The sequence below is a fragment of the Mytilus trossulus genome, unplaced genomic scaffold, assembly GCF_036588685.1.
Source record: "Mytilus trossulus isolate FHL-02 unplaced genomic scaffold, PNRI_Mtr1.1.1.hap1 h1tg000424l__unscaffolded, whole genome shotgun sequence".
Lineage (NCBI taxonomy): Eukaryota > Metazoa > Mollusca > Bivalvia > Mytilida > Mytilidae > Mytilus > Mytilus trossulus.
Genome location: NW_026963354.1, coordinates 180,746 through 208,494, shown reverse-complemented (window position 1 = coordinate 208,494; position 27,749 = coordinate 180,746). Strand labels below are relative to the sequence as shown.

Sequence of the window (27,749 nt, the reverse complement as noted above, 5' to 3'; positions counted from 1 at the left end):
GATTATAGAATGTCAGATTGACGAGGTCAATAGATTATAGAACGTCAGATTGCCGAGGTCAATAGTTTATAGAATGTTAGATTGCCGAGGTCAATAGTTTATAGAATGTCAGATTGCCGAGGTCAATAGATTATAGAATATCAGATTGCCGAGGGTAATAGTTTATAGAATGTTAGATTGCCGAGGTCAATAGATTATAGAATGTTAGATTGCCGAGGTCAATAGATTATAGAATGTCAGATTGCCGAGGTCAATAGACTATAGAATATCAGATTGCCGAGGGTAATAGTTTATAGAATGTTAGATTGCCGAGGTCAATAGATTATAGAATGTCATATTGCCGAGGTCAATAGATTATAGAACGTCAGATTGCCGAGGTCAATAGATTATAGAATGTCAGATTGCCGAGGTCAATAGATTATAGAATGTCAGATTGCCGAGGTCAATAGATTATAGAATGTCATATTGCCGAGGTCAATATATTATTGAATGTCAGATTGCCGAGGTCAATAGATTATAGAATGTCAGATTGCCGAGGTCAATAGATTATAGAATGTCAGATTGACGAGGTCAATAGATTATAGAATGTCATATTGCCGAGGTCAATAGATTATAGAATGTCATATTGCCGAGGTCAATAGACTATAGAATGTCAGAATGCCGAGGTCAATAGATTATAGAATGTCAGATTGCCGAGGTCAAGAGACTATAGAATGTCAGATTGCCGAGGTCAATAATTTATAGAATGTCAGATTGCCAAGGTCAATAGATTATAGAATGTCAGATTGCCAAGGTCAATAGATTATAGAATATCAGATTGCCGAGGGTAATAGTTTATAGAATGTTAGATTGCAGAGGTCAATAGATTATAGAATGTCAGAATGCCGATGTCAATAGATTATAGAATGTCAGATTGCCGAGGTCAATAGATTATATAATGTCAGATTGCAGAGGTCAATAGATTATAGAATGTCAGATTGCCGAGGTTAATAGATTATAGAATGTCAGATTGCCGAGGTCAATAGATTATAGAATGTCAGATTGACGAGGTCAATAGATTATAGAATATCAGATTGCCGAGGTCAATAGACTATAGAATGTCAGATTGCCGAGGTCAATAGATTATAGAATATCAGATTGCCGAGGTCAATAGATTATAGAATGTCAGATTGCCGAGGTCAATAGATTATAGAATGTCAGATTGCCGAGGGTAATAGTTTATAGAATGTCAGATTGCAGAGGTCAATAGATTATAGAATGTCAGATTGCCGAGGTCAATAGATTATAGAATGTCAGATTGCCGAAGCTAATAGATTATATAATGTCAGATTGCCGAGGTCAATAGATTATAGAATGTCAGATTGCCGAGGGTAATAGTTTATAGAATGTTAGATTGCAGAGGTCAATAGATTATAGAATGTCAGATTGCCGATGTCAATAGATTATAGAATGTCAGATTGCCGAGGTCAATAGATTATAGAATGTCAGATTGCCGAGGTCAATAGATTATAGAATGTCAGATTGCCGAGGTCAATAGATTATAGAATGTCAGATTGCCGAGGTCAATAGTTTATAGAATGTCAGATTGCCGAGGTCAATAGATTATAGAATGTCATATTGCCGAGTTCAATAGACTATAGAATGTCAGATTGCCGAGGTCAATAGATTATAGAATGTCAGATTGCCGAGGTCAATAGATTATAGAATGTCATATTGCCGAGGTCAATAGATTATAGATTGTAAGATTGCCGAGGTCAATAGATTTTAGAATGTCAGATTGCCGAGGTCAATAGTCTATAGAATGTCAAATTGCCGAGGTCAATAGACTAGCCGCAATTTTGCGCCTGTAACAAGTCAAGAGTCTCTTGCCTTTGTTAGTCTTGTATTATTTTAATTTTAGTTTCTTGTGTACAATTTGGAAATAAGTATGGCGTTCATTATCACTGAACTAGTATATATTTGTTTAGGGGCCAGCTGAAGGACGCCTCCGGGTGCGGGAATTTTTCGCTACATTGAAGACCTATTGGTGACCTTTTGCTGTTGTTTTTTCTGTGATGGGGTTGTTGTCTTTTTGACACATTCCCCATTTCTATTTTCAATTTTATAGAATGTCAGATCGCCGAGGTCAATATATTATAGAATGTCAGATTGCCGAGGTCAATATATTATAGAATGTCAGATTGCCGAGGTCAATAGATTAAAGAATGTCAAATTGCCGAGGTCAATAGATTATAAAATGTCAGATTGCCGAGGTCAATAGTTTAATTAGGGAAACACATATTTTGCTTCGTGTTCATTCACCAAATTTTGGTTTGGACTTACTTAAAGTTAGAAAACATCATGGCCGTCCGCCCTATATTCAAATGACTATGGTCTTTATATAAATGGTGTTCACCCACATCCATATTTGGCCCGTTTGTGATTGGTTCGAATTTTATTTATGATAGTTGAAGATCGTTGAAGACAGTTGAAGATCGTTGAGGTCAATAGATTATAGAATGTCAGATTGCCAAGGTCAATAGATTATAGAATGTCAGATTGCCAAGGTCAATAGATTATAGAATATCAGATTGCCGAGGGTAATAGTTTATAGAATGTTAGATTGCCGAGGTCAATAGATTATAGAATGTCAGATTGCCGAGGTCAATAGATTATAGAATATCAGATTGCCGAGGTCAATAGATTATAGAATGTCAGATTGCCGAGGTCAATAGACTATAGAATATCAGATTGCCGAGGTCAATAGATTATAGAATGTCAGATTGCCGAGGGTAATAGTTTATAGAATGTTAGATTGCCGAGGTCAATAGATTATAGAATGTCAGATTGCCGAGGTCAATAGATTATAGAATATCAGATTGCCGAGGGTAATAGTTTATAGAATGTTAGATTGCCGAGGTCAATAGATTATAGAATGTCAGATTGCCGAGGTCAATAGATTATAGAATGTCAGATTGCCGAGGTCAATAGATTATAGAATGTCAGATTGACGAGGTCAATAGATTATAGAAAGTCAGATTGCCGAGGGTAATAGTTTATAGAATGTTAGATTGCCGAGATCAATAGTTTATAGAATGTCATATTGCCGAGGTCAATAGATTATAGAACGTCAGATTGCCGAGGTCAATAGATTATAGAATGTCAGATTGCCGAGGTCAATAGATTATAGAATGTCAGATTGCCGAGGTCAATAGATTATAGAATGTCATATTGCCGAGGTCAATAGATTATTGAATGTCAGATTGCCGAGGTCAATAGATTATAGAATGTCAGATTGCCGAGGTCAATAGATTATAGAATGTCAGATTGACGAGGTCAATAGATTATAGAATGTCATATTGCCGAGGTCAATAGATTATAGAATGTCATATTGCCGAGGTCAATAGACTATAGAATGTCAGATTGCCGAGGTCAATAGATTATAGAATGTCAGATTGCCGAGGTCAAGAGACTATAGAATGTCAGATTGCCGAGGTCAATAGTTTATAGAATGTCAGATTGCCAAGGTCAATAGATTATAGAATGTCAGATTGCCAAGGTCAATAGATTATAGAATATCAGATTGCCGAGGGTAATAGTTTATAGAATGTTAGATTGCAGAGGTCAATAGATTATAGAATGTCAGAATGCCGAGGTCAATAGATTATAGAATGTCAGATTGCCGAGGTCAATAGATTATATAATGTCAGATTGCAGAGGTCAATAGATTATAGAATGTCAGATTGCCGAGGTCAATAGATTATAGAATGTCAGATTGCCGAGGTCAATAGATTATAGAATGTCAGATTGACGAGGTCAATAGATTATAGAATATCAGATTGCCGAGGTCAATAGACTATAGAATGTCAGATTGCCGAGGTCAATAGATTATAGAATATCAGATTGCCGAGGTCAATAGATTATAGAATGTCAGATTGCCGAGGTCAATAGATTATAGAATGTCAGATTGCCGAGGGTAATAGTTTATAGAATGTCAGATTGCAGAGGTCAATAGATTATAGAATGTCAGATTGCCGAAGCTAATAGATTATATAATGTCAGATTGCCGAGGTCAATAGATTATAGAATGTCAGATTGCCGAGGGTAATAGTTTATAGAATGTTAGATTGCAGAGGTCAATAGATTATAGAATGTCAGATTGCCGAGGTCAATAGATTATAGAATGTCAGATTGCCGAGGTCAATAGATTATAGAATGTCAGATTGCCGAGGTCAATAGATTATAGAATGTCAGATTGCCGAGGTCAATAGTTTATAGAATGTCAGATTGCCGAGGTCAATAGATTATAGAATGTCATATTGCCGAGTTCAATAGACTATAGAATGTCAGATTGCCGAGGTCAATAGATTATAGAATGTCAGATTGCCGAGGTCAATAGATTATAGAATGTCATATTGCCGAGGTCAATAGATTATAGATTGTAAGATTGCCGAGGTCAATAGATTTTAGAATGTCAGATTGCGGAGGTCAATAGTCTATAGAATGTCAAATTGCCGAGGTCAATAGACTAGCCGCAATTTTGCGCCTGTAACAAGTCAAGAGTCTCTTGCCTTTGTTAGTCTTGTATTATTTTAATTTTAGTTGCTTGTGTACAATTTGGAAATAAGTATGGCGTTCATTATCACTGAACTAGTATATATTTGTTTAGGGGCCAGCTGAAGGACGCCTCCGGGTGCGGGAATTTTTCGCTACATTGAAGACCTATTGGTGACCTTTTGCTGTTGTTTTTCTGTGATGGGGTTGTTGTCTTTTTGACACATTCCCCATTTCTATTTTCAATTTTATAGAATGTCAGATCGCCGAGGTCAATATATTATAGAATGTCAGATTGCCGAGGTCAATATATTATAGAATGTCAGATTGCCGAGGTCAATAGATTAAAGAATGTCAAATTGCCGAGGTCAATAGATTATAAAATGTCAGATTGCCGAGGTCAATAGTTTAATTAGGGAAACACATATTTTGCTTCGTGTTCATTCACCAAATTTTGGTTTGGACTTACTTAAAGTTAGAAAACATCATGGCCGTCCGCCCGATATTCAAATGACTATGGTCTTTATATAAATGGTGTTCACCCACATCCATATTTGGCCCGTTTGTGATTGGTTCGAATTTTATTTATGATAGTTGAAGATCGTTGAAGACAGTTGAAGATCGTTGAAGATAGTTGAAGATCGTTGAAGATAGTTCAAGATCGTTGAAGATCGTTGAAGATTGCCAAAATAAAGATTTATTATAGTATGCATTGTCTGTATTTATTTTCATTTATGTAGAATGCGAGATTTATCTCATTTCTGCTCGTCTACTTAGTTAAAGCGGACTGTCACACAGTGTGTGAGATTGCTCTAATTACTGATTTTATTCCGTGTTGTATATATTATGATAGATATAGGAAGATGTGGTGTGAGTGCCCGATGTATTTTATTGAGTAAATATCGGAATCCGACAACGAGTCTGTATTTACATTCGACTTTCTATTGCATAACTAAATAACAGACGACATAGAACCAAATATTGGCCTTTTATTGCAACCATGCACAGGCTTTTCCACAGTGAAATACTTCATGAATTTTCCAAATATAGAGACACCAGCTACCCCTGCCTAGACACCATTTGATAAATTTCAAACATAATTCTTTTCACAAAATGGAAAAAATAGCAATTGTCGAAAATTTCGGAGATATCCACATGCAAATTCATGTCAGTTTTTTGAGTGAATTCGAGTCTTATACCGTTTTGCATCATATATTACAGGAAGAGGATGGTAGAAAAATTGCCGCTTTCCATTTGCACTGCATGTGTGGCTTAGCTCTTACGTGATTTAATACTCATCGAGGCGACAAGATGCAATTATGGCAAACCTTTGAACAGGTTTACAAGAAGCAATATATTGATGTTGATTTTCGAAGTCCAACTTTATTTCTTGAAGGTTAAATTTTTGAAACATTAAAACTTTCAACTTGAAGGGCAATCAATTGACGATTTTTACGCTCAACTACATGAAAAAGCAACCATTTTGCACAAAAGTGATGAAATACTGATTTGATTTATAAAGGGTTTGCCAGGCAGGTCACCATAGTGATAGCGCAAATTGCCTAGCAGCTTCCAAAATGGGCGAGACTTATATGTAGCTATCGAAAGGATGATGCACCGCTCGTAGCTGCTGTTACTAAATCTGCAGATAAAGCACCCGTTATGATGGACGATATAAACATTTTCAAAACTGATGTGGTTAGTGAATAACAAGGGCAAATAAACAGTGTAACCCAAGCCGTGTCAAAACTTGCATTCGATTTTTATCAGCAACTAGACTATACTCGTGCACAACTTCCGGTGCGGCAACTAGATAAAATTTCTGTACACCAGTCTGCTAGCTCATGTTAACATTACGAATAAAACTGTAAATTATTCAAAATCAACTGAATGTTGAAATGACGACGATTTGTTTGTAAATTTTTGTATATGCCTGTGCGAATTGCAAATCTGGAAATTTCAGCATTAATTGATATACAGGTATAGCTCAATAAATGCATGTCCTGTCTTCGGAAATTTTTTATTCAATACCCGTTTCCATGAAGTCCGAGTTTAGTGCTACGAGTGACAAAATTACTTTAGCGAATAATCAAACAGTGCAAGTTTATGTAACTGCTAAGGTTAAGGTTTCTTTGCCTCAAGGAAATCACTGGATTCCTGTATATATCTTAGTTCAAACATCGCATCCTTTAATGTTTAGGAACGCATTATGTATATTCCAAGAATATTGTCCTTGACTCAAAGTCCCGCTTCTATACCTCCGAATTTAGAAGTCCTTATTTGGGGACACGTCAATGGAAAAGTGCAATATGGAATGCAAGGTATATGTAGTTCTAAAATTTCTAAAGACCAAGGAGTCATAGTATCAGAAGCTGTGACCGAGGAGTCATAGTATCAAAAGCTGTAAGACGGAGGAGTCATAGTATCAAAAGCTGTAAGACGGAGGAGTCATAGTATCAAAAGCTGTAGGATCAAGGAGTCATAGTATCAAAAGCTGTAAGACCGAGGAGTCATAGTATCAAAAGCTGTAAGACCGAGGAGTCATAGTATCAAAAGCTGTAAGACGGAGGAGTCATAGTATCAAAAGCTGTAAGACCGAGGAGTCATAGTATCAAAAGCTGTAAGACCGAGGAGTCATAGTATCAAAAGCTGTAAGACCGAGGAGTCATAGTATCAAAAGCTGTAAGACGGAGGAGTCATAGTATCAAAAGCTGTAAGACCACGGAGTCATAGTATCAAAAGCTGTAAGACCACGGAGTCATAGTATCAAAAGCTGTAAGACGGAGGAGTCATAGTATCAAAAGCTGTAAGACCGAGGAGTCATAGTATCAAAAGCTGTAAGACGGAGGAGTCATAGTATCAAAAGCTGTAAGACCACGGAGTCATAGTATCAAAAGCTGTAAGACCACGGAGTCATAGTATCAAAAGCTGTAAGACCACGGAGTCATAGTATCAAAAGCTGTAAGACCGAGGAGTCATAGTATCAAAAGCTGTAAGACCGAGGAGTCATAGTATCAAAAGCTGTAAGACGGAGGAGTCATAGTATCAAAAGCTGTAAGACCGAGGAGTCATAGTATCAAAAGCTGTAAGACCGAGGAGTCATAGTATCAAAAGCTGTAAGACCGAGGAGTCATAGTATCAAAAGCTGTAAGACCGAGGAGTCATAGTATCAAAAGCTGTAAGACCGAGGAGTCATAGTATCAAAAGATGTAAGACCGAGGAGTCATAGTATCAAAAGCTGTAAGACCGAGGAGTCATAGTATCAAAAGCTGTAAGACCGAGGAGTCATAGTATCAAAAGCTGTAAGACCGAGGAGTCATAGTATCAAAAGCTGTAAGACCGAGGAGTCATAGTATCAAAAGATGTAAGACCGAGGAGTCATAGTATCAAAAGCTGTAAGACCGAGGAGTCATAGTATCAAAAGCTGTAAGACCGAGGAGTCATAGCATCAAAAGCTGTAAGACCGAGGAGTCATAGTATCAAAAGCTGTAAGACCAAGGAGTCATAGTATCAAAAGCTGTAAGACCGAGGAGTCATAGTATCAAAAGCTGTAAGACCGAGGAGTCATAGTATCAAAAGCTGTAAGACCGAGGAGTCATAGTATCAAAAGTGCAGACCGTTTATTCTGTATCTTGAAAGAAAGGAATTACTAAAGCTACAGAAAGATGTGCACAGACTTCTTTTATTAATACCACAATTTTACTTGATCAATAGAATTTTATTGTATACACTAAATAGGAAATCAGTCCGTTCGAAAACAAACAATGAATAAAGAAACAAGATGTTCCTGAAATTTCACTAAAATAATAAATTTCATCATGATTCTACGGCTATCACCCATATGTCTGCATTATGTGTGGCAAACAAAACAAACACCTTATACAATTGAAACAATTTGAAGAACAAATTGAAAACCATAAACTTTCAATTAAGAAAACAATCAATATTTTTTTGTCCAAATTTATAAAACATTAAAAAATAATTGACATTTGGAAAATGTTTATTGATTCAATATTTATACGACATGTTTCAAAGGGTATTTGTAGAAATCAAATTTAAAGTTTACCAATCCACATTCTGCTTGTAGTACCTTTTTTGTGTTGTCAAACCGGTAAACCGTACAGGTGTACCGCGAAAATCCAGCCTTTTTTAAAGAACGATAAATCTGTAGCAATTCCACATAGTTGCTTACGTCAGCAGTATTTGGGAATATATGGAACTCTAACTCTAGTTGCCGAATTCTTGATGTAAGATTATCACTCAGGATATTTTGAAGGACTTCCCATTCATACGTCTCTATGTCTATCTTTAAGATATCCAAAATTCTCTGAAAGAGATTGAAACATTATGTTTTACTAGAGAAGTTCAAATAAGAATATAGATATAAGAAAGACAAACTGCTACTTTCATTGTTATTTTACCAGAGAAAAAAGTGACGGGATACATGTGTTATCTATTAACACTTAAAACAAATGCTATAAATTTCTCGCGACACCAACAAAAAGCTGCATTTTTATAATTTTTATAAATTGAAATATATACACATGCACATATCATTATTATTGGAAAAATATTTTCTAGGAAGACTGATCATGACTTTTATATTCAAGACTGATTTAAGACAACAATTTCTCCACTTCACATGAATATTAATATTAATAAAATCTAAGAATCCGGTACTATTTTTGTTTTAAATCTATATGTTTTAATCAAAACAAAATCTGTTCTAATAGGGAGGATGTTATTTAAATCCAACAAAATTAAGATGAAAAAACACTATTAATAGGATGATTTTTTGTAAACACCGGTTTAAATCTTGTATGCAAGGAAATATATATAAAAAAAAAAAAAAACCTCGAAGACAACAAAGGTCAGCTGATCATGAGGTTAAGCTTATGTAGGCCTGATCTATAAGTCTCTGTCAAGCTTGTCAATAAACATTTCTTAATTTGACCTTGAAATATTTTACAACTTACATCCTCATGGCCTAACGATTCCATTATCTGACGCAGTGTTCGTACTTTCCACGTCTTCTTTGGATGTTTTTTCGTATACTGATCCATTCTCGGAATAATAGCATCATTAGATTTCCCGCCTATACCAATTGGATGAAAATGAACTTCTGATTTTCGAATATGTTTTGTTGTATTTCCCATGCTACAATAGAAAATAATGAATTGGAAATGTATTGTCTCGATATCTTTTCGATTTTTTACTTCGGTGACTAGTCTACAAGCATAAGTAGGGAATAACATCGGGAACTTCGGTGACTAATCTACAAGCATAAGTAGGGAATAACATCGGGAACTTCGGTGACTAATCTACAAGCATAAGAAGGGAATAACATCGGGACCCCAGAAAGCCATTGGTTTGAATTTTGACATGTTCTACCGGTATAAAAAGGAAATAACGCCGGGAAATGAGACATTCAATAGACCACTTTAGAGTTCCCATTTCTGTCTATTTCTGTTTTCAATATCAAAGTAGTATACGTTATGTTACAGGGTTTTATATCTCACAGCACAAAAGAGAATCTGTAAGGGCTTTGTTAAAACAAGTCTGACATGCACCCTTCATACCCAACTATATCAGTCCTATTCAGGACCGATAACTCTGTCGATAGATACTATCGGGTACACAATATTGTTAAAACCAGACCAATCGTATTATACGTCTCTGTTGGAATGCATACAATAACTCTGGGTTTTTTTTACACAATTTAAACTTTACATCGATTCAATGCCTGGATTTAGCTTTAAATATTGAATTAGAAAAGAAATAACAATAAAATCATATTCAATGATCGGAAATTCATGTAAATTAAAATTTGAATCAGAATATATCTTTGAAATAATTATAGAAACATATAAATATTTGAATGCCTTTTAAGCATAAAATATTTTTTTAAAGAAATTTTCATAATATTCATATTTTCCTAAAGTTTATTATGAAACATACTTCTTCTGATTTGACAAGGGAAGGAGAAGATATTTATTTGTACATTTATGAAAACTTTTGTATATCACAAAATTTAAACTCTGGTACATGTAATACATGTATACACACTGACAGGATGTGAAATGTCACCAGGTGGTTGCTTTTGGTTTGCACGTCTACCTGTATATTATGATGTAACATTATAACCCAAGTTAGATTTCACCTGTTCGGTCAAGGAATGAAATTTTAAAGGTATAGAATATTTTTCTTTTATAATTGGACATTTTTTTTCTCTCTTAGGATGAAAACATTTTTTTTTTGTTCTAAAAGGAATGTATAAATGTATTTCATAAGAAAGATAAAATATACAGAAATTTTGAAAAACACCTTTGAAAAAAGAAGAGATTTTTTTTTATTATAGATATAGTAAACTATTTTCTGGTAACAGTATCACCTGGATGAATATCTGTCAAAATAAATGTTCCCGTGTCACACTTAAAATATTTATTTTTATTAAGAAATTTTGAAATCAATGATATCGAAATATCACATAAGGAAAATAACAGAAACACCAGAAATTCTTTATGAAAAATTAAATATAATCTAGGAAAGTCTTACTATAGAAATTATTGAATTGATGCAACATTTCCATATGATACATCAGCCGCCATTTTGAAAAATCTCGGAAAATTTTCTTTTTTTAATCCATGTTTGACCGAATTTGCCCTGAAATTAAACTGTTTTAAGTAGTATTCCTCGCCAGCTATATGTTTGAATATACTTACTCGATTTGCAAAGTTTGCTTTTTATTTACAGAATTCCTTTAATTGTTGTAAAATTAGACATGGGTATCGGTAATTTAGCATTGAGTCAACGGAGAAATGACAAGAAAAAGTGCATGTTTTACGATTCCGATTTGACCGAATTTAATCAAAAATTAAACTGTTAGGACCAACATTGTTTCATAAAAATATGTCTGAATATCAAGGATTGATTTGCAAAATTAAGAAAACGGATCAGGTTTAAGAGAAAATTAAACTTTATAGAAGCATATATGCATTTTATATGGGAAAATATAATACAAAATGGCGGCTATTATACGTCACAAAAGTCACGTGATGTCCAACTTAGTTGGATATGAAATGGGAGTAAAGCCTCTATAGCTAGTCATTTCAGGCATAGATGCGTATTTATCTAATTCGAACAGCCATACAATTATACGATACTCTCTTGCCGAACATAACTAAACACTATCAAATATACTGACGGACTTTAGAAACGCAACACTCAATTAGTTTTTTAGTTTTTAAAGTACTTGTACACATTACGATGATCTGAATTGTAAATCGATAAATGTCGTCTACGGATTAGAGTGCAACCTTTGCGGCTTGGTATACGTCGGTGAAACGAAAGGAAGGCTCAACAAACGTATGTGCGGTCATAGATCAGACATTAACCTCAATGCTAACGACATTCTATACCAGCATTTCAATCAGCCCGATCATTCCATCGTTTCTATGACAGTTCGAATTATTGAAAAAATATACCATAGCTCGAACAATCCTAATCTTTCAACGACTCTCCGTAGACAAAAAGAAGACTACTGGATTAGACAATTGGGAACTGCAACACCGTATGGCTGCAATGACAAAATTGATGGTATAGGTATTCTATCTAGTCCTTCGTGTAACTCGGTGAATGTGATGAATATTTTCAACTCGACTCCTCGACGTAGACGTAGTCATGGCCATCGTCATTATACATCACCCTCTCTGCATGATGTCTCTATTAATGACTTGCTGCCATGCATACAAAAACCGTTAGGTATTCATCACATTCGCACGAAACTTTATTCATTACCCCTTTCAAAACTTCATTCTCTGTTCAATTTATGTTTGGAATCCACTGTAACAAACCCTCATTCAAACCAATACAAACTACAAGCTATAATTTCGGATATTTCTAGTCACAGACTTTTCAAGCCAGTTCGCATTGGAAAAGATGAAAAAGAGAAAAGATCTTTTCTAAATCTTTCCTTTGCCAACAAAGGTCTCGATGGCGTCAACCTAGGCAATATCCTTCATCATAAATTAGTTCAATCGAAAATACCTCCTTATTTCAAAGACCAGTCTGTACCAATAATTTCTTATACCTATACCAAACCTATTGCAACTAAAATTTTCAATTACAAACGCGTTTTGCAGGATCTCGATATTGACGACTTCAAGTCTAAACCTCCTGATTGCACTTGTGCTAGTTCCCAATTCACATATAATCCTGCTGGCCACGTTATTACCGGTGACCTTAACATTGTTAATAACACTTCTCTACGAAACGTGTTATCGAAAGGTCCGAAATATCGTGAGCCCTAATCCATCAATTGGAAACACAACTTTAAAATTTTGATGGATTCAGTCGAGGATTATGCCAGGCAATGGGCTAAGCGCGAGAAGGAAGACGTAGACACTCTATCCGAATGGATTAAGGCAGTGAGGTCGTTAATACAAATCAGAATTAAGAAACTGAATGGGTCCATCAATGCCCATGCTACGTCAATCTTCAAAGATCCAAATGTTGCTAAACACCTATCTGACCTCCATGATGAATATGTTGTTGTCCCCGCAGACAAAGCCCCAAATAACATCGTTTTTATCTGTAAAAGTCATTACATTAATTGCTTGATAAACGAATTAGGTATAGACAATTCACTTGGAAACCCAACATATACCCTCACGACACTTACCAAAGAGGAAATCCTGGATAATCATAGGTCTGTTCTTTGTTCCTTTAGTATTTCAACCAAAGATGAAGAACTGGATCTTCCATCACTGTATTGGATACCTAAACTACATAAGTGTCCTTACAAACAACGGTATATTGCTGGGTCTTCCAAGTGCTCCACGAAACCCCTTTCTAAATTATTAACATCCATTTTATCAGCAATCAAAGTTATTGTGAAACTGCCTTTTCTAGAGGTGGCGTGAATCAGATGTGGATACTTAAAAATTCCAAAGATCTTTTAGAGTACATACAATCTAACTCTCTTTCATCTTGTAACAGTATTAAAACATTTGACTTTTCTACTCTTTACACAAGTATTCCACATTCCAAACTAAAAGACAAATTAAAAGAGTTGGTAATACTTTGCTTCATAAAAAAGAATGGCCAACGTAGATACAAGTATCTTGTCTTAGGGAGGGATAAATCATACTTTGTAAAGAACCATTCTGATTCAAACAAAAAATTCTCTGAAACCGATATTATCAAGATGCTTGATTTCTTGATTGACAACATATTTGTTACGTTCGGAGGACGTGTTTTTCAACAGACTGTCGGCATCCCAATGGGAACAAACTGTGCCCCTCTACTTGCTGACTTGTTTCTTTATTATTATGAGGCTGACTTCATGCAGGAACTTCTTAGGAAGAAAGATAAGAAGTTAGCAATATCCTTTAACTCTACTTTCCGCTATATAGATGACGTTCTTTCACTAAACAATTCAAAATTTGGTGACTATGTGGATCGCATCTATCCCATCGAATTGGAGATAAAGGATACTACAGATACAGTTAAGTCGGCTTCATATCTTGACTTACATCTAGAAATTGACAATGAGGGTCGGTTGAAGACAAAACTTTACGACAAAAGAGATGATTTCAGCTTTCCAATTGTGAACTTTCCATTTCTAAGTAGCAACATTCCAGCAGCACCTGCATACGGGGTATATATCTCCCAATTGATACGATATTCCCGTGCTTGCATTTCCTATCATGATTTTCTTGATAGAGGGTTACTGCTCACAAGGAAGCTATTAAACCAAGAGTTCCAAATGGTGAAGTTGAAATCATCCCTTCGTAAATTTTACGGACGCCATCACGAGTTGGTTGACCGTTATGGAATAACCGTTTCACAAATGATATCGGATATGTTCCTTACGTCGTAACTACAATTCCCTTCCCTTTCATGAATTTGACCTACCGAATTAGACTATTTACTGGATTTGTAATCACATAAGCAACACGACGGGTGCCGCATGTGGAGCAGGATCTGCTTACCCTTCCGGAGCACCTGAGATCACCCCTAGTTTTTGGTGGGGTTCGTGTTGTTTATTCTTTCGTTTTCTATGTTGTGTCATGTGTACTATTGTTTTTCTGTTTGTCTTTTTCATTTTTAGCCATGGCGTTGTCAGTTTGTTTTAGATTTACGAGTTTGACTGTCCCTTTGGTGTCTTTCGTCCCTCTTTTACGCATGGGATTCTAAATTTAATATAAAGTTGATTCATTTCTTCATCGTCTAAGCGGGTAAGTTTGAAATTCGAAAGTTGAATTGATTGCGTGGCGCTTAACGTTTAAATCATATGGACTGGTATGCACCTAATGCTTATTTCCACCCATTTCAATTTGGTTTTATGCAGTAATGTGGTGTACTCTGAAACCTTTATAAACAATACTAAAGTGGATTATTTTACATTTCATCATACGAGAAACATTGGTTATGTAAATCTGCCTGCCAATGACATCCAACGACTTGGTAAAAAAAACTGACGTTGTAGCCATTATTCTGTGTTGCAAACGCCGTTGCCTTATTTGATTGAAATACAAGAGGCTGTCACAACGACAGCAAACCGGATTTATTAACATTTATTTGTGTCCTGCCCAATATCACAAGAACCATAACTGATGAACGTAAGATGAAAATTGTCAGTATAAAATTTGACCTAATTTTTGTCATCAGTATCAAAATATTAGAATTTGAAATGCTTAGGTTGAATGGTTCATGAGTAAATGCAACAACATGAATGGAAACGCCATTTTTCGATCTTTCAAGAACCATAACTCTTAACGGTAAAAGTCAAAATCGACATTATTGAACTTGACCTCCATTTTGTCATCAGTAACAACATATTAAAATTTGGAAAGCTTTGGTTGAACAGTTCATAATTAAATGCACGGACACGACTGGAAATGCCATTTTTCAATCTTCCAAGAACCATAACTCCTGAACGGTAAAAGTCAAAATCGTCATTATTGAACTTGACCTTCATTTTGTTGTCAGTAACAACATATTAAAATTTTAAAAGCTTTGGTTGAACGGTTCATGAGTAAATGCACGGACACCATTTGGTTGCCGCCCGCCGTACATATAAAAAGTTACATGTAATCACTGAAAGCGAGTCTAAAATAATGGGTTTTCAAATTTTTTTTTAAAAGTTCGATTGAGTGTTCATGTCTTAGATGGCTAGGAAGATTGTTCCAGAGGCTCGCAGTAGCTTTGTCGAAACGTCTTTCTTATTAGTCATTATTTGAATAAAAAAAAATAAACAAAATACGTGTTGCGTTTTTAAGGTTCGTCAGTATACTTGTTATCTTTTTTTCAATCGATATAAAAAAAATGCAAACATGTAGCATCATTTTAGACTATAGAAGAATTAGAAATACTGTAAATACATCTGTGTTTTCTTCCTCAACTTGCTTTTTATGAATTGCAAAACGATACTGGTTGGATAAAATGATTGAACTGATTTCATTTGGTGTCCCTGTAGATACACAAATAAAACACAACACCAAACCAGGGGCTCGAGAAAAACGGGGGAAAGGGATTATCGCCAATAATGATGAAATTTATTTATGCAAATTACGAACACACGCACCACACTTACCTTTAATCCGAAATTACAAATAACTTTTTTTTTTTATCTGTTCGTGACATCTGAAAAATTTGAGGGCGATTTTTCCATACATTGTTAAAAATCAATTTTTAATTTTGACCTTCATCAAATATTTCAATAAGTAATTATGCACATAAAAATCTATGGTAACTTACCTTGGGTCAAATGAATGAACTTCACAGCCTACGCGAGCCATAGCGTCATCAAATCGGAAATCGTAATTTATTCTGAAGAATACAAAAATCGAATAAGTAAAAATATTGGAACTGATAGTATGTAATATATTCATTCATAACAAAATCTCTTTCACAAAACAAAAAGCAAAAAAATACGTCCTCATCTCAAAGTCTGGCACGTTTTCCAGCACAGAACAAACCTCAAGACGTCAATAAGTTTTTCTTTGAGGTCGTTGAATGTTTGACTGTCCATTAAGCAAAATGTGGGATAATCAAAGACACTGCAAACAAAACTATCAACATTTACCAATCCTGAGGACCTGGCTCACCCCTGGTTTTTGTGTGGTGCGTTTTGTTTAGTCTTTAGTGGCGTTAGTTTTCTATGTTGTGTTTTGTAAACTGTTGTTTGTCTTTTGATCTTTTTTGTTTTTTGCCGTGGCGTTGTCACTATTATCGACCAACAAGATGGAATGTCTATGTGGTTTCTTTTGTCTCTCTTTTACCAAACAATCGAATTGTAAGATACAGATATATGCATCAGGATACAACAATAATTATTTGTGATGTTAATTCTATTAGAAAACATTGAATGAATAGAGAAAACTTATACTGCAGAAATATCCCTAACAAACATACAGACAGAAAAATTAATGTCAGAAGTAGCCCTTAACCCTCAGTCAGGCTGTCACGTTTCAAGAGCTACGTTTTACCACGTTTTGAAAGCGTAGCCGTAACGAAATGGGAGTAAACGTAACGAAGTGTATCGAAACGTAGTGATCCATTGTTCAAAACGGGACCTGCCCCGTATGTCTTGAAAATTCAACAACAAACGTAGCGAAAATTGAAACAAAGTAGAAACCTAGTAAATACGTATCAAAGCTTAGCGGAACGTGGTCTACACGTACTAACGCGTAGCAAAACGTGATAAGAACGTAACACAAGTCTAGTAAAACCTAGCTTTCAAAATATCGTGACATTTTTATTCAAAACGTACATGAAACGTAGTAAAACGTGACAGTGTGACCGGGGGTTAACAACCAAAAGAAAACAAAAAGTAACTGTAAAGTAGTGCGTAAAAAGAAGTTATTTAGCAAACTTCAGACGAAAAGAATTGACATTTGGTCAAATACATCAGCCAATTAGATTAATCAAAAGTAATACTCACCCAAAGGAATACACCAGACATTGTTTCCTGGCTATAAATGGAGAGGAATTACAATCATGCCAGTTTCCTCGATTGATTAAATTTGGACATTTATATTCGATGCCACCTACTTGACGTAACTCTCTAAAATAGAAAAAAAAAACAGTAATTTTTAGTAATGATTTTACAGTGACAATAAATCACAATGAATTATTAATTTTCTCCTCCAAACACATTCGACCTTTGTAATGCTATCTGAATGCTCTTGTAAACGAATCAAACACTGGACATCTGCGTTTCAAGTCAGCGCTCTAACCAAATTGAGCTAAAGAATTACTTTGTTTAGAAAGACATATTTGTTATCCAGCTAACAAGAAACTTCGTCCAAAGATTCCGGTAACTTGCTATAGATGTGTAGCAATGTAACTAAACGGGTCTTAGCATAACGAAATTATTGATATTGTGTACGATAAAACCTTCACAATTATTGGGATCTTACTTATTCTCTTCATCCCTCCATCCAAAGTGGACATAGGGCCATTGCGATCTTACTAATCCCATTCATCCCCAGTGGGACATAAGGCCATTGGGATCTTACTAATCCCATTCATCCCAAGTGGGACATAAAGCCATTGGGATCTTACTTATACCCTTCATCCCCAGTGGGACATAACGCCATTGGGAACTTACTTATCCCCTCCATCCCCAGTGGGACATAAGGCCATTGGGATCTTACTTATCCCCTTCATCCCCAGTGGGACATAATGCCATTGGGATCTTACTTATCACCTTCATCCCCAGTGGGACACTAAGCCATTGGGATCTTACTTATCCCCTTCATCCCCAGTGGGACATAAGGCCATTGGGATCTTACTTATCCCCTTCATCCCCAGTGGGACATAATGCCATTGGGATCTTACTTATTCCCTTCATCTCCAGTGGGACATAATGCCATTGGGATCTTACTTATCACCTTCATCCCCAGTGGGACATAAGGCCATCGGGATCTTACTTATACCCTTCATCCCCAGTGGGACATAGGGTCATTGGGATCTTACTTATACCCTTCATCCCCAGTGGGACATAAGGCCATCGGGATCTTACTTATACCCTTCATCCCCAGTGGGACATAAGGTCATTGGGATCTTACTTATCCTCTTCATCCCCAGTGGGACATACGGCCCTTGGGATCTTACTTATCCCCTTCATCCCCAGTGGGATATAAGGCCATTGGGATCTTGCTTATCCCCTTCATCCCCAGTGGGACATAACGCCATTGGGATCTCATTTATCCCCTTCATCCCCAGTGGGACATAAGGCCATTGGGATCTTACTTATACCCTTCATCCCCAGTGGGACATAAGGCCTCATCCCCAGTGGGACATTAGGCTATTGGGAACTTACTTATCCCCTTCATCCCCAATAGGAAATAACGCCACTGAAATCTTACTTATCCCCATCATCCCCAGTGGGACATAACGCCATTGGGATCTTATTTATCCTCTTCATTCCCAGTGGGACATAACGCCATTGGGATCTTACTTATCCCCTTCATCCCCAGTGGGACATAAGGCTATAGGGATCTTACTTATACCCTTCATCCCCAGTGGGACATAAGGCCATTTGGATCTTACTTATCCCCTTCATCCCCAGTAGGACATAACGCCATTAGGATCTTACTTATCCCCTCCATCCCAATCGGGACATAAGGCCATTGGGATCTTACTTATACCCTTCTTCCCCAGTGTGACATGACGGCATTTGGATCTCACTTATCCCCTTCATCCTATGTGGGACAAAACGCCATTGGGATCTTACTTATCATCTTCATCCCGTGGGGGACATGAGGCCATTGGGATCTTACGTATCCGCATTATTCCCAGTGGGACAAACGGTCATTTGGATCTTACTTATCATCTAATCCCCGTTGGGGCATAAGGCCATTTGGGATCTTACTAATCCCTTTCATCCCCAGTGGGACATAAGGCCATCGGGATCTTACTTATCCCCTTCATTCCAAGTGGGACATAATGCCATCAGGATCTTACTTATATCCTTCATCCCCAGTGGGACATAAGGCCATCGGGATCTTACTTATACCCTTCATCCCCAGTGGGACAAAAGGTCATTGGGATCTTACTTATACCCTTCATCCCCAGTGGGACATAACGCCATTGGGATCTTACTTATCTCCTTCATCCCCAGTGGGACATAATGCCATTGGGATCTTACTTATCACCTTCATCCCCAGTGAGACATAAGGCCATCGGGATCTTACTTATACCCTTCATCCCCAGTGGGACATAAGGTCATTGGGATCTTACTTATACCCTTCAACCACAGCGGGACATAAGGTTATTGGGATCTTACTTATACCCTTCATCCCCAGTGGGACATAAGGTCATTGGAATCTTACTTATACCCTTCATCTCCAGTGGGACATAAGGCCATTTGGGATCTTACTTATACCCTTCATCCCCAGTGGGACATAATGCCATCAGGATCTTACTTATACCCTTCATCCCCAGTGGGACATAAGGCCATCGGGATCTTACTTATATCCTTCATCCCCAGTGGGACATAGGGTCATTGGGATCTTACTTATACCCTTCATCCCCAGTGGGACATAAGGCCATCGGGATCTTACTTATACCCTTCATCCCCAGTGGGACATAAGGTCATTGGGATCTTACGTATACCCTTCAACCACAGCGTGACATAAGGCCATTGGGATCTTACTTATACCCTTCAACCACAGCGGGACATAAGGCCATTGGGATCTCACTTATACCCTTCATCCCCAGCGGGACATAAGGCCATCGGGATCTTACTTATATCCTTCATCCCCAGTGGGACATAAGGTCATTGGGATCTTACTTATACCCTTCAACCACAGCGGGACATAACGTCATTGGTATCTTACTTATCCTCTTCATCCCCAGTGGGACATACGGCCATTTGGAATCTTACTTATCCTCTAATCCCCATTGGGGCATAAGGCCATTGGGAACTTACTTATCCCCTTCATCCCCAGCGGGACATAATGCCATTGGGATCTTAGTTATCCCCTTCATCCCCAGCGGGACATAAGGTTATTGGGATCTTACTTATATCCTTCATCCCCAGTGGGACATAACGCCATGCGGATCTTACACATCCCCTTCACCCCCCCAGCGGGACACATGGCCATTGGAATCTTACTTATCCTCTTCATCCCCAGTGGGACATAAGGCCATTTGGGATCTTACTTATCCTCTAATCCCCATTGGGGCATAAGGCCATTGGGAACTTACTTATCCTCTTCACTTCCCCCCTCCAAGTAGGACATAAGGCCATAATTTGGGTATAGAACAAAAGAGTCGGAAGACACCAAAGGGACATTCAAACTTATAAGTTGAAGAAAAACTGACAATTCCATGACTAAAAACAAAAACCAACAAACGACATGCCATGTCATGAACGCGGGCATGTCAAGTATTCCACATTGTGCACATGCGCCAGTATTCATGGACTGATCAAGAATTTAAGTATCCCTTATGTTATAATATTTTGAAGTTATTTTTTGCCCCCTACATGATATGTTTTTGATTTCCAGACGGGGTTGACTCATTGACAATCATACCTACCAAGTCAGGAGCCTGTAATTCAGTGGTTGTCGTTTGTTTATGTGTTACATATTTGTTTTTCGTTCATTTTTTTACATAAATAAGGCCGTTACTTTTCTCGTTTGAATTGTTTTACATCGTCTTATCGGGGCCTTTTATAGCTGACTATACGGTATGGGCTTTGCTCATTGTTGAAGGCCGTACGGTGACCTATAGTTGGTAATGTTTGTGTCATTTTGGTATTTTGTGGATAGTTGTCTCATTGGCAATCATACCACATCTTTTTTTATATTATCTCCTTTTTCAAACTTACGTTGTCAATTCTTCAAATGCTTTATCCTGTTGATTGGTGGAATCTAACGAGTTTGGTTTTGATATTGTCACCCTTTTTCCTGAAAAAGTTAATATGAATAATAAAATGTATCTTTATTATCATCATAGTCTATACATATATTATCTATTGGATATTCATATTGTGTAAATCCAATAAGCTGTATTTGCTTACGGAAATAAAGTATTATTATACAAACTATATATTATAGCCTTTGAATAACATTCACATCAATATTACATATATACACACAAACTAAGTGACAATATAACAGAAGGTGTCGTTATTATAAATCTGCTTAATACATAAACATTATTTTGACTTATATCGATTGTAAGCTTAAAAGATATAAAAATTTAATCTAAATTACAAAGCTCTTTAACATTATTTGTATTATTCTCATCCTCTATATCAGTTGTGCAAAAAGTTCATTTTAAAATTATTTTTTGTTATCAAAAAAAATATATAGCTAAGTTGCAGTTACTTATCTTATTTTCATTTCTTATCTACATTAGACATTGCAAGAGGTCGTGATTTTGTCTGCGTTAAATTAATTTGTTGTTTAGAAATATTTTATGAAATGCTGCAGCTGATATCAAAGTGAACAAGGTGTAAGTCGTATAAAGACAGATTGAGTACTTCAAGCGTATTTGAAATGTTATATGATTGTAATTGGGACAAATATTCACCAGAACCCAAAGGACGAGGATAATATAAGCACATATAAGTCATGTCTACTGTAACAACATTTCCTATTTTATAGACAACTAAATATAAGTCATGTCTACTGTAACAACATTTCCTATTTTATAGACAACTAAATATAAGTCATATCTACTGTAACAACATTTCCTATTTTATAGACAACTAAATATAAGTCATGTCTACTGTAACAACATTTCCTATTTTATAGACAACTAAATATAAGTCATGTCTACTGTAACAACATTTCCTATTTTATAGACAACAAAATATAAGTCATGTCTACTGTAACAACATTTCCTATTTTATAGACAACTAAATATAAGTCATGTCTACTGTAACAACATTTCCTATTTCATAGACAACTAAATATAAGTCATGTCTACTGTAACAACATTTCCTATTTCATAGACAACTAAATATAAGTCATGTCTACTGTAACAACATTTCCTATTTTATAGACAACTAAATATAAGTCATGTCTACTGTAACAACATTTCCTATTTTATAGACAACTAAATATAAGTCATGTCTACTGTAACAACATTTCCTATTTTATAGACAACTAAATATAAGTCATATCTACTGTAACAACATTTCCTATTTTATAGACAACTAAATATAAGTCAAGTCTCCTGTAACAACATTTCCTATTTCATAGACAACTAAATATAAGTCATGTCTACTGTAACAACATTTCCTATTTTATAGACAACTAAATATAAGTCATGTCTACTGTAACAACATTTCCTATTTTATAGACAACTAAATATAAGTCATGTCTACTGTAACAACATTTCCTATTTTATAGACAACTAAATATAAGTCATATCTACTGTAACACTATTTCCTATTTTATAGACAAATAAATATAAGTCATGTCTACTGTAACAACATTTACTATTTTAAGACATATAGACAACTAAATATAAGTCATGTCTACTGTAACAACATTTCCTATTTTATAGACAACTAAATATAAGTCATGTCTACTGTGACAACATTTCCTATTTGAAGGCATATAGACAACTAAATATAAGTCATGTCTACTGTAACACGTTTCCTATTTTAAGGCATATAGACAACTAAATATAAGTCATGTCTACTGTAACAACATTTCCTATTTTATAGACAACTAAATATAAGTCATGTCTACTGTAACAACATTTCCTATTTTATAGACAACTAAATATAAGTCATGTCTACTGTAACAACATTTCCTATCTTATAGACAACTAAATATAAGTCATGTCTACTGTAACAACATTTCCTATTTTATAGACAACTAAATATAAGTCATGTCTACTGTAACAACATTTCCTATTTTATAGACAACTAAATATAAGTCAAATCTACTGTGACAACATTTCCTATTTCATAGACAACTAAGTATAAGTCATGTCTACTGTAACAACATTTCCTATTTTATAGACAACTAAATATAAGTCATGTCTACTGTAACAACATTTCCTATTTTATAGACAACTAAATATAAGTCATGTCTACTGTAACAACATTTCCTATTTTATAGACAACTAAATATAAGTCATGTCTACTGTAACAACATTTCCTATTTTATAGACAACTAAATATAAGTCATGTCTACTGTAACAACATTTCCTATCTTATAGACAACTAAATATAAGTCATGTCTACTGTAACAACATTTCCTATTTCATAGACAACTAAATATAAGTCATGTCTACTGTAACAACATTTCCTATTTTATAGACAACTAAATATAAGTCATATCTACTGTAACAACATTTCCTATTTTATAGACAACTAAATATAAGTCATGTCTACTGTAACAACATTTCCTATTTTATAGACAACTAAATATAAGTCATGTCTACTGTAACAACATTTCCTATTTTATAGATAACTAAATATAAGTCATGTCTACTGTAACAACATTTCCTATTCTATAGACAACTAAATATAAGTCATGTCTACTGTAACAACATTTCCTATTTAATAGATAACTAAACATAAGTCATGTCTACTGTAACAACATTTCCTATTTCATAGACAACTAAATATAAGTCATGTCTACTGTAACAACATTTCCTATTTCATAGACAACTAAATATAAGTCATGTCTACTGTAACAACATTTCCTATTTTATAGACAACTAAATATAAGTCAAATCTACTGTGACAACATTTCGTATTTTATAGACAACTAAATATAAGTCAAGTCTCCTGTAACAACATTTCCTATTTTATAGACAACTAAATATAAGTCATGTCTACTGTAACAACATTTCCTATTTTATAGATAACTAAAAATAAGTCATGTCTACTGTAACAACATTTCCTATTCTATAGACAACTAAATATTAGTCATGTCTACTGTAACAACATTTCCTATTTAATAGATAACTAAACATAAGTCATGTCTACTGTAACAACATTTCCTATTTCATAGACAACTAAATATAAGTCATGTCTACTGTAACAACATTTCCTATTTCATAGACAACTAAATATAAGTCATGTCTACTGTAACAACATTTCCTATTTCATAGACAACTAAATATAAGTCATGTCTACTGTAACAACATTTCCTATTTCATAGACAACTAAATATAAGTCATGTCTACTGTAACAACATTTCCTATTTTATAGACAACTAAATATAAGTCAAGTCTACTGTAACAACATTTGCTATTTCATAGACAACTAAATATAAGTCATGTCTACTGTAACAACATTTCCTATTTCATAGACAACTAAATATAAGTCATGTCTACTGTAACAACATTTCCTATTTTATAGACAACTAAATATAAGTCATGTCTACTGTAACAACATTTCCTATTTCATAGACAACTAAATATAAGTCATGTCTACTGTAACAACATTTCCTATTTTATAGACAACTAAATATAAGTCATGTCTCCTGTAACAACATTTCCTATTTTATAGACAACTAAATATAAGTCAAGTCTCCTGTAACAACATTTCCTATTTTATAGACAACTAAATATAAGTCATGTCTACTGTAACAACATTTCCTATTTTATAGACAACTAAATATAAGTCATGTCTACTGTAACAACATTTCCTATTTTATAGACAACTAAATATAAGTCATGTCTACTGTAACAACATTTCCTATTTTATAGAAAACTAAATATAAGTCATGTCTACTGTAACAACATTTCCTATTTTATAGACAAACAAATATAAGTCATGTCTACTGTAACAACATTTCCTATTTCATAGACAACTAAATATAAGTCATGTCTACTGTAACAACATTTCCTATTTTATAGACAACTAAATATAAGTCATGTCTACTGTAACAACATTTCCTATTTTATAGACAACTAAATATAAGTCATGTCTACTGTAACAACATTTCCTATTTTATAGACAAACAAATATAAGTCATGTCTACTGTAACAACATTTCCTCTTTTATAGACAACTATAAATATATAACATGTCTACTGTGACAACATTTCGTATCTTATAGACAACTAAATATAAGTCATGTCTACTGTAACAACATTTCCTATCTATAGACAACTAAATATAAGTCATGTCTACTGTAACAACATTTCCTATTTTATAGACAACTAAATATAAGTCATGTCTACTGTAACAACATTTCCTATTTCATAGACAACTAAATATAAGTCATGTCTACTGTAACAACATTTCCTATTTTATAGACAACTAAATATAAGTCATGTCTACTGTAACAACATTTCCTATTTTAAGGCATATAGACAACTAAATATAAGTCATGTCTACTGTAACAACATTTCCTCTTTTATAGACAACTATAAATATATAACATGTCTACTGTGACAACATTTCGTATTTTATAGACAACTAAATATAAGTCATATCTACTGTAACAACATTTCCTATTTTATAGACAACTAAATATAAGTCATGTCTACTGTGACAACATTTCCTATTTTATAGACAACTAAATATAAGTCATGTCTACTGTAACACCATTTCCTATTTCATAGACAACTAAATATAAGTCATGTCTACTGTAACAACATTTCCTATCTTATAGACAACTAAATATAAGTCATGTCTACTGTAACAACATTTCCTATTTTATAGACAACTAAATATAAGTCATGTCTACTGTAACAACATTTCCTATTTTATAGATAACTAAATATAAGTCATGTCTACTGTAACAACATTTCCTATTTTATAGACAACTAAATATAAGTCATGTCTACTGTAACAACATTTCGTCTTTTTTATGAAAAATGAATCAATGAAAACTTTTAAAGAGTTATATTCGGTTATAGATAAAATTACACTTATAAAACATGCATTACCGTTTTACGTACCGGATTTAACACATTTTATTAAATTCCTAATTTCCGTCATTGATATGTAGTTCTGATATTTCAACAATATTATTACAGCAAAGAACAAAAGTATTGGAATAAAATTGTTGTTTTTAAACATTTTGTTGATCACTTGTTGAAACATAGTAGAGATTGGATATATTTCGGTCCTATTTGGCGGAGGTTAAAACAACAACTGATTTGAAACATGCTCAAGGCTTAATTAAACTTAAGTTACACAAAAGGAAGTAATGTATTGTAGAGAGAAAATGATGTGAATTATCATTGATAATAGGATTTGTACAGATGAATGTAAAATGAATATCTATTTTTAGTTTTTTAGTTTAAACATATTTTATTTGCTCAAAGCGAAAAAGGATCAGACACAATATATATAACAATAAAAATTAGACGTGAGCATGCATCATACAATAATATAAACAACATAAATATTACTTATCTATACTGAAAAAAGTAGAGAGAATGATGAAAGAACGACAGAGATTAGGTTGATGATGATAATGATGATGATGTGTGTTTTACCTAGTATGTTGATACTATACTACGAGGAATCGTTTTGATCTCTTTATAAAATTGAATACTTGTTTAACAATTTGCACATTTTGATCATAGGAAAGAGTTTCTTTTCCAAAAACAATAGACTAGTGTTAAGTTCAAATTGCAGCCTTCGGGAAGCCAGCTGAGACCATTAAACAGTATAGCCCTTTCATTTAGATAGAAAGGACAATCAAAGAAAAAATGGTGCATGTCCTCAATATCCAAACCACATGTACATGTTGGATCAGATATATAATGTTGATAACGATAATAATTTTGATAACGAGTCTACATTTCGAACTGATATGTTCAAATTATTCCAAAGTTTAATTGTTGATGGGATAAAGGATTGGGAAGTTAGTGTCAGCCTGCAAGATGGCAAAATGATATCTTGTCCATTTCGCAAGGGATATTGTGTTTTACTTTGAATTTTAGGAGGCACAAGGTTAATTCAGGGGCATTATTATTCTGAATTTTATAAAATAATTGAAGTTTTCTTCTTTTCTTCGTTCCTCTAAAGTTTCCCAACCAATCTCTTTTAAGACAGTCTCAGGCCGTGTTCACACCAAACGCCGTGTAGAGTAAACATGTTTACAATTAGTTTAGTGTAGTGTACACTGGTTTCACATTACATTTGTTCACATCTATACATCTTGTTTAGCTACCTGTACATAAGATTAGTTCCCACTTGTAAACTATATGTCATTTGAATGTTCATTACGTAGAACTGAATTCAAAATTTTTGGACAATTTATCTAGCGGTAA

The 27,749-nt window shown here is 34.7% G+C and overlaps 1 protein-coding gene across 1 annotated transcript; it reads right to left on the bottom strand.

The window, feature by feature from the left end:
• Positions 1-8,410: 8,410 nt before the first annotated feature.
• Positions 8,411-26,614, bottom strand: LOC134702193 (probable methyltransferase-like protein 24). The gene is made up of 6 exons (XM_063563260.1): positions 26,427-26,614; positions 21,377-21,455; positions 17,480-17,602; positions 16,294-16,365; positions 9,510-9,690; positions 8,411-8,860 (listed from the first exon to the last, which is right to left on the bottom strand). The coding sequence occupies exons 1-6, from the start codon at positions 26,569-26,571 to the stop codon at positions 8,549-8,551; spliced, it is 912 nt and encodes a 303-aa protein (XP_063419330.1). The 5' UTR covers positions 26,572-26,614; the 3' UTR covers positions 8,411-8,548.
• Positions 26,615-27,749: the final 1,135 nt, after the last annotated feature.

Excerpts from the sequence above, each read along its gene's own strand:
- LOC134702193 (XM_063563260.1), bottom strand. The coding sequence starts at position 26,571 with ATGTTTCAACAAGTGATCAACAAAATGTTTAAAAACAACAATTTTATT. Across the intron at positions 17,603-21,376 it reads GCATTTGAAGAATTGACAAC|AGAGTTACGTCAAGTAGGTG; the intron begins GTAAGTTTGAAA and ends TTTCTATTTTAG. Across the intron at positions 8,861-9,509 it reads AATCGTTAGGCCATGAGGAT|AGAATTTTGGATATCTTAAA; the intron begins GTAAGTTGTAAA and ends AATCTCTTTCAG.